General features: G+C 57.5%; 2 protein-coding genes across 4 annotated transcripts in view; one reads left to right on the top strand and one right to left on the bottom strand.

The window, feature by feature from the left end:
• The window catches only part of RTN3 (reticulon 3), a 54,407-nt gene extending 52,380 nt beyond the window's left edge, over positions 1-2,027 (top strand). For all 3 annotated transcript variants that reach the window (XM_012777848.2, XM_076001735.1, XM_076001736.1), the window contains one exon: positions 1,089-2,027. In XM_012777848.2, coding sequence (XP_012633302.2) covers positions 1,089-1,134 — 46 coding nt within the window. In that variant the 3' untranslated portion in view covers positions 1,135-2,027. The remainder of the gene's footprint in view (positions 1-1,088) is intronic.
• Positions 2,028-3,244: 1,217 nt separating this feature from the next.
• Positions 3,245-11,704, bottom strand: ZFTA (zinc finger translocation associated). Its single transcript, XM_012777852.2, has 5 exons — positions 11,566-11,704; positions 8,931-9,428; positions 7,983-8,369; positions 7,166-7,714; positions 3,245-6,961 (listed from the first exon to the last, which is right to left on the bottom strand). Exons 1-5 carry the CDS (start codon positions 11,702-11,704, stop codon positions 6,507-6,509), a joined length of 2,028 nt encoding a protein of 675 aa, XP_012633306.1. The 3' UTR covers positions 3,245-6,506.
• Positions 11,705-15,723: the final 4,019 nt, after the last annotated feature.

The following is a 15,723-nucleotide window of genomic DNA, read 5'->3' on the forward strand; positions in this document are numbered from 1 at the left end:
CATGTGCTTTTTTTCCCCAGTTATCTTTAATCCCCTGCGTAGAATACTGATGCGAAAGAAAGTAATTTTCACCCTGATAAAAACCTTGTTTAAGGCCAGCTGCAGTGGCTCAGGCTTATAATCCCAGCACTTGGGAGGCTGAGGTGGGAGAATTACTTGAGGCCAGGAGTTTGAGACCAGCCTGGGCAACATAGGAAGATCCCTTCTCTACAGAAAAATAAATAAATAAAATAAAAATAAGAGGAAACTATGACTATAAGTATTCTGACAGGTCTGACTTGATGCCAGGGTCTTCAGCCTGCTTTTTTTTTTTTTCTTTTTTAGCTATACATTAATGCTAAAACCAGGTGGACAGCTAGCAGAAATATGTATATGGTTGTTGTTTACTCCTGATTGGTGAAAGATGGTCGTAGCTCAGCTTCAGACTTGATGTCTTGATTGCCAGTGTTAGCTGATGTGGTCACCTGTTGTGGGATGTGACACTATGGAGGGTAGCCTTGACAGTCACTTAGGGGAATGAATGACCATAATGATGGGTAGCCTTAATGATTTCAGAACAACTTTGCCACAATAAAGAGCAACTTTAATGTCCTGTAAAGGACTAGAAACTGTTGCTAGCTTCTGTGGTCATGAGAACCAGGAACTGATGACTCATGTCCTTTTAACATGTTTCCTTGACACTTCTGGCCCTTTTGTGACACCTAGTGGGTGACCTGGCATTCCTTAATCTGTAGCTCTTAGAGCCAGAGAAATGGGCTCTTGCACTACAGGTTCGTAGAGCATAGTCAGCAAGCATCATGCCCAGATACCCTCATTCTTCTCTGGAACCCCCAGTGAAGGACACAGGAGGTTCTTGCAGTGAAAGATGGCAGGCATGGGGGTGGGGTGGGGGTCTTTGGGGATCCTGCAGGCTCATCCCAGGCTAGATTTGGCCCCTGTTTCTTTTTATCCATCCCTGTGAAAATGGGAGAATGTTTTCATGTTGCTTATGCAGTGTCTTCTATTAAATAGAATCACTGTTAAAATAAAAACCTTGAGCAAATGCTTATGTTTTCATATTCTTTTTTTTTTTTTCCTTTCCTCAATAGGATCCAAGCAAAACTCCCTGGAATCGCCAAAAAAAAGGCAGAATAAGCATCTGGAAACCAGAAATGCAACAGTTACTAAAACACCATTTAATAGTTATAATGTTGTTACTTGTACTATGAAGGAACATGCTCAGTGTCAGCTTGAGCCTGCATTCCAAGCTTTTTTTTTTTTTAATTTGGTGTTTTCTCCCCTCCTTTCCCTTAACCCTCAGTATCAAGCACAAGAATTGTTGGACTTAAAAAAAAGAACTTAGAACCCAAAATAATAAAGAAAGAATCAAATTCATAGGATAAGTCAATACCTTAATGGTGGTGGAGCTTTTACCTGTAGCTTGAAAAGGGAAAAAGATTGGAGATAAAAGAGAAAATAAAAGATAGAACACCATCTCTTAGGTCCTTCTATCGAACTTTCAGGACTAGTCTTACTCAGTTTCCCATTGTAGTTTTGCCCTTGTTTTTAAGTTAAAAAATAATGATTAACTTATGAAGAAATTATTTGGGGACAGGAGTGTGATTCCTTCCTTGAGTTTTTTGCAGCCCTTGGATCCCATCTTCCTGCCCCACAATGTGAGCAGCTACTCCTAATATTCCTCTTCTTCACTTAATGATATAACTTTCAACTCTGTGAATAACTTAGAGGTGACAGTGGTAATTTCTGATTCCCAGAATGCCATCCGATTACAAAAGAATTGAAACAGAAAGTGGGGTTGGAGAGGGAGTTCCAGGAGCACTGCGGTAGCCCCTACTCCGCCCAGGGAAGGAAAGTTCCACCATTTAGGAAAGTGGTTTCTGTGCTCTCTTGGGCACCAGTTCTGAGGATTAGTTTGAGGACTCACTCCTGGATGTGCTTTCCTCCCTCTCCTCTGTCCTCCTCACCTCAAGTTTAATAAACATGGTTGTACTTTTCTTATTATGAAATAAATGTCTGTAACTGCTGTACACTGCTGTAAACTTGTTAGAGAAAAAATAATCTGCATGTGGGCTCCTCAGTTATTGAGTTATTGTAATCCTATCTCAGTCTGGGGGAGGCTTTTTCAAGAGGTGAAGTACAGAAACATAAAAAGCCTTTATCTTGATCTTTTCCCTACAGCTTCCTTTTTCACATTCTGCATCTTTAGCCTGTGTTCATCATTTTAGCCTAAGGACCAAAGCCAGGCTGGCTTGAGAGATTGTGTGTGTCTGTGGTTAAAAGACCACAAATTAGTGTAAGGAAGTGTATTTTGTGGTTCTTTCAGATTTTAACTGCTTTGAGGCTAGCTTATGGGTGTGTGTTGTTTTGGAGCTTCTTTCATTTTCAGTCCCATAAAAAGTCCTACAAGCACCTCTGGCATGGTCCAGGGTGCTCCTTTGGAGAGTGTTTTCCAAGAAGTTTTATGTGAGGGTGACCAGGCAGGGCCAGATTGTGATGGGCTTTGCGTACAATTAAAAGGCAAGAGAACAGCTCACACTGACATCAGGTGGAGGGCAATTGGAAAGCTTTGATTCCCATTTGAGGTTAAGTTTCTTCCTCCCCTTCAACATGAAAATGTGGCAAACTTGAAAAAAAAGTCATTTGTGAGCTCATTCAGGTGTAACTCGGTCATGATCATCCAGAGGGACATGCACTGGTGAAATTAAGGGCCCAAAGTACTGCAGCTGTAGAAAGTAGTGGAAAAAAAAGCTTTCCACTTTTTTTTTTTTTTTTTAATTTCTTAGGCATTTGGATGGGTAAAAGGTACCTTTGCCTTACTCTACTTTATTTTCTTAGCCCTCTTTCCTTTTGAATATTTTTTAACTGATTTAATGTAGTAGGAAATGCATTCTCCAGTGTCATCCTTCGCTCTCCCAGGAAGTCAATGCACTGATCGTCTTTTTGGGCTTCCCCTCCAAAGGATCTCTTTCTGCACTGGAAGCCTCCGTGTCTAGCTCTTTTCTTTTGTTGCTGCTGTGTTTAAATAATTGAAGAGATCTTTGTGCCACGCAGGCAGGCAGTTTTTTTTGTTGTTGTTGTTGTTTTTAAGAATAACCTATAGATGAAACAATTACTAATGAAACTGTGTGCGTGTCTGTGCGTGCAATATAAAATACAGTAGCACCTAAGGAGCTTGAATCTTGGTTCCTGTAAAACTGCAAGTCAATGTGGTATTAATAAAAAAAAAAAAACACGACAACTGTGGTGTCATTCTGCTAACTTTATTCTTTATACACAGTTTGGGTAAAGTAAAATCCAAACAAGGCTTCCACTCCCCCCATCCTCACTTCACTTTGGGGGCTTTAAAAAGCAACTAATGGTTGATACTGGTATGGATTCGCAAGATTGTAGAATTTCTATAGTAGAGCACAGCTGTTCATTTGATTTCTGAAAGAAAATAAGACCTCTAAGAGGTGACCTTAGGAAGAAAGATTAGGAGTGGAAGGGGCCAGAGGAGCCTGTTGTCCCGGTTTACACCAGCCTGGGAATGTCCCCTGCCTGCAATATGAAGCAGCCTATAAATCACACACAGCCACGATGCATTTAAATTGGGAGTCAGTCACCATGGAAAATGGGAACCAAATACATCAAGTCTTTGCTGAAAGAACTCAGTCATCTCTGATTAGCTCTTCCCCTAAACTAAGGCTGCTGTGACCCTTAAGCTGGCTTTTAAAATTTTATTCAGCATACCTCTTAGGCTGAAATATTCTTTAAATGACTGATGCAAATTTCACAAATATGCATACAAATGTTTGAATAATGTCGCTAAGTAACATGGTATATAAATATGTATTCAGAGTAACATTTACATATTGGCCTTAATAGCAAGCATACCATTAACAACAAAAAAAATCATGAAGAAACTTCACCTGTTCACGTCAGAATCCCAAGGCAAGGAGGCATACCTAGGGATGAGGACCCCAACTAACCCCCGACTTCTAACCAGTGAGGCCATAGCTTCAAAGTAAGAAACACTACAGCAGCACATCTTGGATCACTGGTGCTCAGAACTTCAGCTGCATCAGGGGACTGATGCGCTGGCGCATTTATCAGGCCGGATGGCTCAGTCCCACCCAAGTTTCTGATGTCTGGTGGGGCCACTACATTTCTAGCACATTCCTAAGGTGCTGCTGCTGGTCTGGGGGCCACACTTTGAGGACCACTGATGTGCTTGGCTGTCTCAGTGAAGACATCCACTCTGTCCTCCTAAGGCCTCTCCCTGCCTACAGATGGGGAAAAACCATTCCTAACCTGCTCTCTGCCCTGCCTTACCTGAACTTCGGCAATGGGCTTGGGTGATTAAAATTGGCCGCCCCAATTTGCCTACTGTTTTTGAGCGGGCAGAGTAGAAAAAGAATACTCATTCTGGATCTGAAAACAATATGCGTGAAGGAAAGTAAAAGAATGGCAGTACCCAGCCTGGTGCCACCCAAAATCCCTGTTTTCAAGCTTTTAATACTGTCTCAGAACTTCTGGAGGTCCAAACTCACTGGCGTTCACTTTTCCATCAACTGACAACCCATTCAGGCTCTTCCTGAATCCCTAGTGGCCTCAACAACAAAAACACAAAGCCAACAGTGCCCTGTGGGGAGGCCTTGGGCCAAGCATAGTTAGCCCCACTTCTGGAGTTCTCACTGGGGAGGGGAAGGCTCTTGCCTGCACCTTGCAGCCCAGGCCTACACCAAGAGCTGCCCTGCACAGCTCAGCATACTCATCCCAAGCAAGTGGCAGTTCTTTGCCACCCCCAGGAAGTACACCTGCACCGGGGTGGCCTGCACTGCCCAGCACATGTCGACCCTTGGCACACTTATCAGGGAAAGAAGTTTTAATAACTTACCAGAGATTGGGAGGTGGTGTAGTGCAAAGAACACTGAATTGGGAGTTGGCATTTGTATTCTAGTTCTCGTTCTGTTCCCACCTGGCTGTGTGATAATTTCAGTTTCTGGGCTTCATTTTACCTATGGGGATGGGGGTGGTACTAGTGATCTCCAGGGTCCCTTCCAACTCTGACAATCTTGAATTATATAAAAATGCTATAAAATCCGTAGTATAAAATCCAACTCCCAAACAGGAAGAGTCAAGGGGACTGGGCCTGAGGCACTTGAACCTTGGGCTCTGGCCTGTGGAGCAGGGGTGAGAAGCGGGGCTTCCGCTTTGCCCTGTGCTTTCCCACCTACTGAGGCAGCCGCTGGCCCCAGCTGCCAGAGTCTCTCCCCTCCAGACCCAACAAGTTCTACCCGCTGACCTCCCCACCCTGATTTTAGGACGGAGGGAACTGTGTCTGCGGTGGCCTTGCTTTGTGAAGATACCGGTTCCCAGAGAGGCAGGGCTGCGAGTCACACTAGCACTGCCTGTTGAGGTGCTTCGCCCCGCCTCTGCCCTGGCTCCTTCCTTCAGGTCCCTCCTCCACCACCTCACAGCTTATCTCTGACACACGCATAATAAATAAGACATTTGCACATAGGGTGATAGGGTCAGCTCTTCCCGCCCCGCCCCCTTTCATATAAAAGCATTAAATACAGTTTCCAAATAAAATACAAAGAGCAAAAAAGGGCCTGATCTCAGGGCCAGCTGTTCTCCACAGGAGAATGAATCTACACATCCCTCTCGGACCTGCCTGGGAGATCGCGGGCCCCTTCCCCGCCTCACAGGGCCTGGCGTTGCCGCGGGGAAGAGCAAGGGAGGCCGAGGCCCGGCCCCGGGCCCTGGGGACTGAGAACGGGTGGCGCGTCCCCCACGGACAACGGGGGACGGGGAGGGGCGGGAACAGAGCGCCCCGGCCGGGACCGCCAGTGCCCCGGGCTCGGACGGACCTGGCGCTGGACCGGAGCGCCCGATCTGAGCGTGGGGTGAGCGGAGGCCCTCAGGGCAGGAGGAGCGGAGGAAAAAAGTGCAAATCCCTTTCTGCGATCTCCGTCCGGGGGGCGGCGGGGCCGCGGGCCAGGAGCCCGGCCGGGCGCGCTACCCCGCCCGCCCCGCTGCCGGCCCGCCCGCGGCCGGGGCCTCCGGGAGGCCGCGAGCCCCAACCAGGCAGGGCGGCCAGCCAGCAGCCCGAGCCGGAAGCCGAGCCCGCGGGCGTGCAAGGCTGCAGAGGAGCGGGCCCCGGCCAGGGCGAGGGCCGGCGTGTCCGTCCCGCCCTCCCCAGGCCCCTCCTGCGGCCTTAATACTGACTGGCGGCTCCCGCGCCCGCCCGGCGAGGAGCGCTCGGTGCTACCGCGTGGAGGCCGCTTTGGCTTCTCGGGAAACGTGGGGCCCTGGGTGCGGAGGGCCGGGGCTTGGCGCCCGGGGGCCAGCGCGCTCCCCGCGGCGCCCCGGCGACAAGCGCCCACCAGGGGACTCGGCGGCGCGGAGCAGGAGCGCCCGGCCTCCGCGCGGCCCGGCCAGCGGGGGGCGCGGCAGGGCGGGGCCGCGGGAAGCGCCCGCACCGGCGCGAGGGCTCCCTCGGCGGGCCAGGCCGCCGCCGCCCGCTACGCCCGGCACACGGCGCCCGGCTTTAAGTCCGCGCCGCCGTCGCGCGGGGCCGGGGCGGGCGGCCCGAAGCCCTCGTGGCCGTAGCAGCGCAGCGCCGCCTCCTCGTAGGCCTCCAGGATGGTCTGGCGCTCCTCGGGCGTGAAGTCCATGGAGAAGGGGTGCACCTGCAGGATGTGCCGCTTGATGGTGCTCACCTTGAGCGTGGCCAGCGCGCCCCCGCACACCATGCACACCAGGCCGCGCCGGCTGCCGTCGTAGTCCATCAGGTACTCGCCCCGCCAGCGCGGCTGGTAGTTCCGTCGCTGCTCCCGGCTGCGGGGCGGCGGCGGCGGGGGAGGCGGCGGCGGCGGCAGCGGCAACACGAGTCCCCCGGCCTCCTGACTGTCGTCGTCGTCCTCCTCTTCCTCGGCGGCCGGCTCCAACGGAGCCCCAGGGGAGAGCGGGACGTCGCCTGGAGGGGACAAAGGGCGGCGCTGGAGCTGGTTGGGGGAAGCAGGCCGGGACCCGCGTCCCACCTCCATGACCCCCCACCTCTGCCCTCCGGCCCGTACCCCCAGTCTCCCTTCGACGCTGGCAGCGCCCAACCCTCTCTCGCTGCCTGGCTGGGAGCCCTGCCCGCTCTCCCTCTCCACCTGCTCTGGCCGCACCAGCTCACCCCACCACTCCTCCTCTGGCTCCTCCTCGTCCCCTCCCCCCTCCTCGGAGGCCGCAGCTGTGCCGGGGGCGGCAGGGCCCCGGGGGGAAGCGGGGCAGGGCAGCCCCAGGGCCAGCAGGTGGGCGGCCTTCTCGCTCCACTCCTGGGCGATGCGGGCCTTGACCGGCCCGCTGAGGCGGGTGGAGCCCGGGTGGCGCCGGCGGATGTGCCGCTTGATGGTGCTCATCTTGAGCGAGGCCAGCGCGCCCCCGCACACCATGCACACCAGGCCGCGCCGGCCGCCGTCCAGCTCCATGAGGTACTCCAGCCGCCAACGCTCCTGGTAGTGGCGGCGGTGGTCTCGGCCCCGTGGCGACCCGCCCGGGACCCCCACCCTCTCGCCCTCGCCCTCCTCCAGCTCCTCCTCCTCTGCCGGCCCCGGCCTCTCAGGGACCCAGCCAGCCTCTTCCTTTACGTCTGGGGGGCTGAGATCCTGAGAGGAGGGGGCTCCAGCAGCGGGGGCCGAGTCCCGGCTCTTTCTGGTCAGGTCCTGGGGGACGAGGTCGTCGTCTGTTGGGGAAGGGGTGAGGAAGAAGGGCTCAGCCCGCTGGCTGGGCTGCCCTTACCCACGCAGAGGGGTCCATCCTTGCTCCTCACCCCAGCACCAAGCTAGAGGCCCGTGCGTGCGTGCGTGCGTGCGTATGTGTGTGTGTAGCAGGGATGGGGGTGAGTTCCTGGCCTTCAGCCCTCAGCTAGAGGTTCCTGCCTCCCCATTTTGGCCACAGACCCCACTGTGCAGCCCTAACATGAGGGTCTCAGACTGGGATGGGCCTCGCACCTGCTGGGGACTGGGTGAGCTCAGACAGTGCCGCAGGCTGGCCACCCCAGGCCTGCAGCAGGGCACTGCGCTGGGGGCCGCTGAGCCCCAGAGAGCTGGGGTGCACCTCCAGCACGTGGGCACGGATGTCGTCCAGGTGCAGGCTGGGCAGTGCCCGGCCACAGGCCATGCACACCAGCCGGTTCCCCCGCGGGTCATAGTCCATGAGACACTCTGCCCGGAACCAGTTCTGCAGGGACTCCTTCAGCCTCCTCTCCAGGCGCCGGGCCCCCAGCCCCCTGCTGCCCCCGGCCCTCCGGGAAGCTGAGAGGCGCAGACGCCGAGCCCGGGGTGCCACTGGGCCCCCTCGCCGCTGGCGCCGGCAGCCCCCACCAGCTGGGGCTTTGCCTGAAAGGGTTGGAGGGAAGGAACTGAGACACCGGCCCTCTCAGGGACCCCCCACCACGGCCAGGTCCACCATAAGCCTCTCCCTCACTTGGTTCTCAGACTCTGAGGCCCCAGGCCTAACCTCTGCCCTTACTCTTACTCTGCCCTCATTCTTTGCCTGCAGCTCCCTAAATCCCCGGGCACACACTAACCCCATCCACTCCTCCCCCAGAACCAGAATCTGACCCCTGCCCCGGACTCATCAGCTGCACCTTTCCAGCCCCCTCCCGGGCCTTCACCGACCCGGCCTGGCCTCCCCACTCCTGGCCCTTTCCCGGCCTGTCCCCCAACCTCCACTCTCCTTGATCCTTCACAGACCACAGAATGTCAATGCTGCTACGGACACTGGAGGTCCCTCACCCCACTGTCCTCCCTCACTATTGTACAATAAGGGCAATGAACAGACCCCACCCAGAGAAGGAGCAGTAACCTGCTCCAGAAGACCAGCTAGATGGCACAGAAGCTGTCCCCATGGGGCCCCACTGGCCACCTGGGCCCCTGCCTCTCCATGACCTGCATTACCTGGGCCCTTGGGCGGGCAAGCTGGGAGGCTGGCCCCCTCCTCCTCCTCTTCTTCCTCTTCCTCCTCCTCCTCCTCAGCCCCCTGGACCCCCAGGCCCTCAGCCTCTCCACAGGCCCCCAGCCCCAGGTGGGCATCCCAGCTGTTGCTGATGACTTCTTTCTCCCGGGGACTCCAATGCAGGGAGTAGGGGTGCTTTTGGCGGATGTGCCGCTTGATGGTGCTGAGCTTGAGGGTGGCCAGGGAGCTGCCGCACACCATGCACACCATGCCATGCCTCGCAGGGTTGAAGTCCATCAGGTACTCCAGCCGCCAGTGGTCATGGTAGTAGCGCCGGTGGTCACGGCCAGGGATGCGGCTCTTTCCAGGTCTCGAGGCCCGGGCCTCACAGTGGTCTGAGTATTTCCTGCCTGAAGATGCTGGTCCCCTGGCCCTAGAGGAGGGCAGGGGGGCACTCCCCCAGGACCCCAAGGCACCCCCTTCCAGCTGAAGATCTTGCCCTGAAGAAGGGGAAAGAGAGACAGTTTTCAATCTCTGATTTCCAAGGAAAGCAATCAGGGCTTTGATTTTGAAGCCTGAGAAACAGAGGTGGGGTTGGAGGTGTACAGGGGCAGGAAAAGGGATGAGGAGAAGCAGGGAGTCAAAACATTGGCCCTTTACGAAGAGCAAGGACCCTTTAAGAGAACAAAAGGATGCAGGGCACTGTGTGAACTAGCTGACTTTTTAAAAAATAAAGTGAGAGCCAAGGAGGCAGCCAGCTCTGTAAGGTGCCCTTTTTGGACGCGAGCTGTAGGGATGAAGCCAGGAGAGCAGCAGCAGGCAGAGCGGAGCAGGCAGGGGGCCGAGAGGAACAAAGGGGGCATCTGTCTGCATCCAGGGCTGCACGCAGGCAGGGCCCACCCGCCTGGGGCCCCAGCCAGGAGGGCCCCACCCAGAGGTCTTTTCCCTTTCTCCAGTAATGCCTCAAACACAGCCTCCTGAGAGTGCCGTTTTAGGGATGGGCTGAGCACTGTCATTAGGCTTCCCCACCGGAGGGCTCCCCAAGACAAAGCTGTCAACACCTCCAGGGAAAGGAGCTTCTTAGACCTAGACTTCCCCAGAGTCTGGGGGAGCCAATGACCCTGAAAGCGGATGGCAGGAGGCCCACCAGAGTGGCTACTGGTGACACTGCAGCAGGGAGTGGCCACCACCCACTGGAGCCCATTAAGTCTTTCTGGGGATTTATTTTTTGCTCTGGCAGGGTGCCGGCCACTGCCCAGCAATCAGAAGGGAGGCACTGGAGAGGCCCCACTAAGCCAGTGGCGTTCCCTTTGCCAAACAGACACCCGGAGCAGTCCCCTGCCCTCCCTGCAGTTCTGACCCTTTTTTATTTAGAAAATGATCTCCTCATGGGCACAGAGGCTGTACGGGTGGGTCCTGGTCTTTCCCCCAGTGGAGAATCCCGGGGTTAGAGAAACAAAAGACAGGATCAGAAAGGGCTCTTGTCACTGTTGGGGGGAGGATTGTTTGTTTTAGTTTTTAGTTTTTTAAGTAGATCCGTAGAATCTACTGGCTTCAGAAGCACAGATATGGGTTCGAGTCCTTGCTTCACTGTTAACTTGCTCTGTGACCTTTGATAGGTCATGTCCGCCCGGTGGGCCTGAGCTTCTTTGTCTGCAAAGGCGCTGGATAGCTAGCTGGTCTCTAAGCATCCTTCCAGCGCCCCAGCCAGGCTAGTCTAAGGTGGCTTGGCCCTTTAAGAGCCGAAAAAAGGGGGAGGAGCTGAGGTTCTTTAAAAACAAAAGGGGCTGGGGAGTTTCTGCGAGGGGAGGGCAGGGGAGGGGAGCCCAGAGATTAGGGCAGAGTCTCCCGAACCTGGACGGGAACCTTCCCGGGTCTGAAGGCGTTGACCCTGCAGCAGGGAAACAGACTCCTTCCAGAGCTAACGAGGATGGTTCCGCTACAGCTGACAAATTAGGGCAAAAAAAAAAAAAAAGAAAAAAATTTCTTTTTCCAGAAAAGAAGGGAAGAGATAACGCCCGGGCAGGAGGGGCAGTCTGCCTTTGTGAGCGAACCCAGCCCTCTAAACACTGCGCGCGGTGGGGAAAGGCGGGGATGGGCCCGAGGCGCGAGCTGTGCGCTTTCCCAGGAGAACGCGGGGAAGGAAAGGGGTGCCTGTCTCCAGCAAGGCCGAGCCGAGCGCGGCAGCCCGTTCGAACACCGGAGTTCCGAGCCCAGCGGAGCGGAGCCCCCTGGGGAAAAGCACCCGAAGGGGACCCAGGGTCTGGGCCGACTTTGCAGGGACAGCGGGATAAGGGAGACCACCTGGGAGTCTGAAAGAGCAAGGGGCGGGGGCTGCAGGTCCGCCGGCCCCGAGCCCCGCGGCGCCTCGCCCCTCGGGGCCCCCAAGGCGGGGCGCCGCCGGCTGCCGCTCGGCGCTGAGCCGTAGGCGAGCCGCCCGGGCCCCCGGCCGACCCCGCGAGCTGGGCGGGGAGCTCCCCTGCTGGCCCTGCAGCGGCGCCCCGCGCCCGCCAGGTGGCGCCCCCGGCCGCCCTGCCCGCGTCCCCCCCTTTGTTCGGCGGCGGAGAGGGGCCCCGAGCCGCAGCCCTCCCCTCCCCCACGCCGGGCCCCCGCCGGGCCGCCGGCCCCAGCGCTTACCGCCTTCGTCCTCGTCGGGCTCCGCGCCGCCGCTAGACCCGGCGGGCGGCAGCCGTCGGCCCCGTGCCGAGGCCACTGCTGGCCCGGGGCCGCCCCTGCCGCCGCCGCTCCGGCTCCGGTGGTCCCCGCCGGGCTCCATGCGCTGCTGCGGAGCGGGGCCCCGGGGCGGCGGGGCGCGGGGCCGCGGGGCCGGCGGCGGCCCGCGCGGGGCGCTCGGTGCGCGGGGCCCCGGGGCGCGGGGCGCATGCACCGGGCGGCCGGCCGCACGGACGGCAGGCTGCTCGCTCGGCGGCGCGGGCTGGACCGGGGTGGGGATTCCTGTCTGGGGCCCCTGGGGCTCCTTTAAGGGCTCCTGGGTAAATTTAAAGGGGCCGCGCGCTATTTCCTCCTGCCAGCTCGCGGGGGGCTGGGGGGAGAGGCGGGAGGCGACGAGCCCAGCCGAGGCTCAGCAGCCGGCGCCCGCTCCGGACGCTCGGAGCGCGAACCTCGCCGCCCTCGCGGGCCTGCGCCGCCGCCCCCGGGGCTCCGGTCCCCGCTCCCGAAGGGTCACCGCGGTGGCGAGGGGCGCCCGCGTCCGCCGCGACGCGCTTCCACTCGGGCTCCGCTCGCGGCCACCGCCCCCTCGGGGCATCGCAGCGCCGGGCTCCCCGCACCCGCGCTGGCAGGGAGCGCCGGTGGGAGGCCGGGTCCTGCCCAGGGCCGCCTGCTCCCGCGCGAGCGGCCAGCGAGCTCTGCGCGGGCCCCAGAGCGGACGCGACTGGCGGGGGCCCCAGATGGCCGCGGCCCGCCGAGAGGGTGGAGCCGCGGGGGCGGCCGCGCCCCCTCCCGCGGAGCCGCCCGGGACCGCTGGGAGCCCGGGCTTCTCTTGGGAGGGGCGGGCGGGCGAGGCTGCTCGGAGCCGGCCAGGGCTGGGGGCGGCGGCCGCAGCGACGCGGGCCGGGAGAGGAGAGGGGCGCGCGTAGACCGGCGGAGAGCCGGCTGCGCCACGGCCCGACCCTGCGGGGCGGAGTTGGCCCCAGGATGGAAGCCGGGAGCTGAGGGCGCGCGCGGCCGTGACTCAGGCTCCTGTCCCCGCAGGCCTGGGGGGCCTGACGAGGCCCTGGACGCAGCCCAGACCCCGCGCCCGGCCCGGGGAGGCGAAGAATGCTGGCCCCGGGCGGGGTATCGGGCACCTGGGGACGCGCGATGCCACGGCCGGGAAGCGCCGGGCGGACCCTGGCTGCGAGCCCGGGGCGCCTCTGGACCCCTAGCTCCGGGAAGCAGAGAGAAGGGACCCGGAGAGGAGCCGGGGCGCCGCGGCCTGGGTCCTTCTGCGAGGACGGGCTGGAGGAGCAGGTGCTCGCGTTGCCTGTGGTTGGTCGCCCACAACAAAGGCGATTCCTGGAGATCCAAATTACAGGGTGCGGGAGGCCGCCCAGGGCCCTATTATCTAGCAGTGGGTTTTGTTCTCGTCGCTGGGGAGGCACCCAGCCGTCTCCGCTGACAGACGCATCCGCTCGCCCCGCCGCCACCCACTGTGTGCCGCATGCTTTTAGAGGCCGGGCACACAGCGGAGAACGGGACGGACGAGGCGATACTGTGCGCGACTTGACAGGCACCCACCGCTCGTGAGAAGGAAGCCGTTCCAGCCCTTCGGGAGCCATGCGAAACATTACTGGGAACACAGGAAACCAGTCCCCCGAAATGTTCGCGAGGAGGGGCCAAGAACTAAGATTTCTTAAGTGCCTCGAGGGCTCTGTCACGGAGCTGTCCCGCGTCGTGTCTTCCTCAGCCCGCACGATGCCCTGCGGGAGACATCCCCGTGGGAGAACTGCCCCGCAGCTCTGCTCTCTGGCTGCGGGCCTGCTCTTGGGCAGCTGCGCTTCCCCGCACCTGCTTGGGAGCTTGGGAGCGGGCCCTGCTGCTGCTGGAGTGCCACAGGGGGCCATGAAGTGGGCATCCCTTCATTCATTGTGCCCTTCCCTTGTGCCGGGCCCAGGAGCACAAAGGGGAACATAAGACACAGACCTGGCCTTCACATACTGCTACGGTTTAAACAAAACAAAACCAAAAAACAAAAAATGCCAAAATGAAAGAAGACTGCTCCTCTGGGGACCAAAGGCCTTGTACTTCATTCTAGTTTTGCTGCTAATTACACAGGGAACCCCTGCTCACGGCTGGCCACTGTGAGACACTTTGGGGGTCTGTCCTTCCAGCACTGTATGTGAATAAATTTTGTTTCTTACAGAAAGAAAATGATCAAAGCCACCTGGAGCCATTTTTAGCAACATCTGGCCAGTCCCCTCCTCACCCACGTCCTGCTCAGCCTCGGGAGGGAGCTCCAGCCTCTGCAGCTCCTGAGCATTGGCCCACTCACCACTTGACCCTCAGCAGCCCTGTGGAGCTGGAACGTTGCTGTCCAGAAGAAATGGGGACTCAGAGTTAAGACCCTGGCCCAAGGCCATTCATTTGCTTATTCATTTATCCCCTTGTTCAGAAAGCACAGACTGAGCACCGCAGGGTCCCTAGCACTTGCTAGGGCTGCAAGGGCTTAAATATGAGAAAGCACAGTAGGGCAGTCCACCCTCCACCCCGCCCCGAGGGGAGGGAAAAGTTGGGGCGCTCAGGGCCACATTCTAACTTTCTTGGGCCCTAGGTACTTTTGCCTTCCTGAGTGTCTTACTCTATTAAAAAAAAAAGAAGAAGTTTAAATAGTTTTTCATGGGCCCTACAAACTAATTTTTCAGTTAAGAAAAATTAACACATTTTCCTTGACCCTTAAAGTTTGTTTTTATCATTTAATTTTAAAATAAAGGCCGGGCTCGGTGGCTCATGCCTGTAATCCTAGTACTCTGGGAGGCCGAGGCAGGTGGATTGCTCCAGGTCAGGAGTTCGAAACCAGCCTGAGCAAGAGCGAGACCCTGTCTCTACTATAAATAGAAATTAATTGGCCAACTAAGATATATATAGAAAAAATTAGCCGGGCATGGTGGCGCATGCCTGTAGTCCCAGCTACTTGGGAGGCTGGGGCAGCAGGATTGCTTGAGCCCAGGAGTTTGAGGTTGCTATGAGCTAGGCTGATGCCACGGCACTCACTCTAGCCTGGGCAACAAAGCAAGACTCTGTCTCAAAAAATAATAATAATAAAAATTGTTTTAATAAAATAATAAAATAAAGTAAAAGATTTTCATTTGCCAATGAAATTATGGTAAGCTGTAGACACCAGTACCCCCAGGGCCAGTGGGTAGCCAGCGTGGACTGCAATCAGGCACGGGAAGCCCAGGGAAGGGCCCCCCAGGCTGGGAAGACTGCCTAGGTCAGGCATTGCTTGAGCCAAGTCTTGAAAGGCCAGGAGGAAAAGGCAGCCAGGGCTTTTCCGGCAGAGGCCAGGGAAGCTCCAGGTGAAGGAGGGTTTCAGGTGGCAAAAGCAGAGGAGGAGGTGGAAATCAGCAGGGACAAGAGGGTTAGGTGCCACATGAAGAATCTGAATTTGTCCTGAAGATACTGGGCAATGCCCAGAACTTTGCAGACCATTCTGGAAGGAGCTGGGAGAACACTAGGGAGGGAGGGAGATGAGAGAGAGCAAGACCCAGGCCTCTGTTAGGGCAGTCCACACCAGGCAGTGGCAGTGGGGGCAGTGGAGAGGAGGTGACAGATTTGAGCAGGGCCCCAGCCCATCCCAGGGCAATCTTCACTTAGCTGTAGCAGGAGGGGCTTGGTGGACAAATGCCACCTGTGCCCCAGATGAGCCAAGAAGAAAAGACAACTCTTCTCACCAACGGTGTTTGTTAGGCAAGTGCTGTACCTGGGAGCTGCTTCTACTCAGGGGGGCCTTTTAACTAGTTTCTAACAAAGGCCCCTTTGAGGCTGTGGTTCTAGCCTGAGCCACATGGAGCAGGTAGAGTGCACAGGACGGTGCCTGGTCAACGTGATGATCCTGGAAAGGCCAAGCTAACTCCCAGCATCTGGACTGAGAGGAGGGCGGATAGAAAAAGAAAAATAGATTTGGGGATAGCGAAGGAGGTCACAGCTGGACACTTCAGGGCTCATCACCAACTCAGAACTCCTAATTTTTATACTTGGCCTCTTCCACTCTCTGACTCAGATCCTTCCCGGTGCCCTGTCTGGCGTCTCCTGCCGGCCCTAGGTCTGTGGGCTCCCTACAGCTGGAGCTTCCAG

The sequence above is a fragment of the Microcebus murinus genome, chromosome 4 (assembly GCF_040939455.1).
Source record: "Microcebus murinus isolate Inina chromosome 4, M.murinus_Inina_mat1.0, whole genome shotgun sequence".
NCBI classification, from domain to species: Eukaryota; Metazoa; Chordata; class Mammalia; order Primates; family Cheirogaleidae; genus Microcebus; species Microcebus murinus.

Coding starts and splice junctions, on each gene's coding strand:
- ZFTA (XM_012777852.2), bottom strand. CDS start 11,704: ATGGAGCCCGGCGGGGACCACCGGAGCCGGAGCGGCGGCGGCAGGGGC. Junction 8,370..8,930: donor TTGCCCGCCCAAGGGCCCAG/GTAATGCAGGTC, acceptor CAACCCTTTCAG/GCAAAGCCCCAGCTGGTGGG. Junction 6,962..7,165: donor GCCAGAGGAGGAGTGGTGGG/GTGAGCTGGTGC, acceptor TGTCCCCTCCAG/GCGACGTCCCGCTCTCCCCT.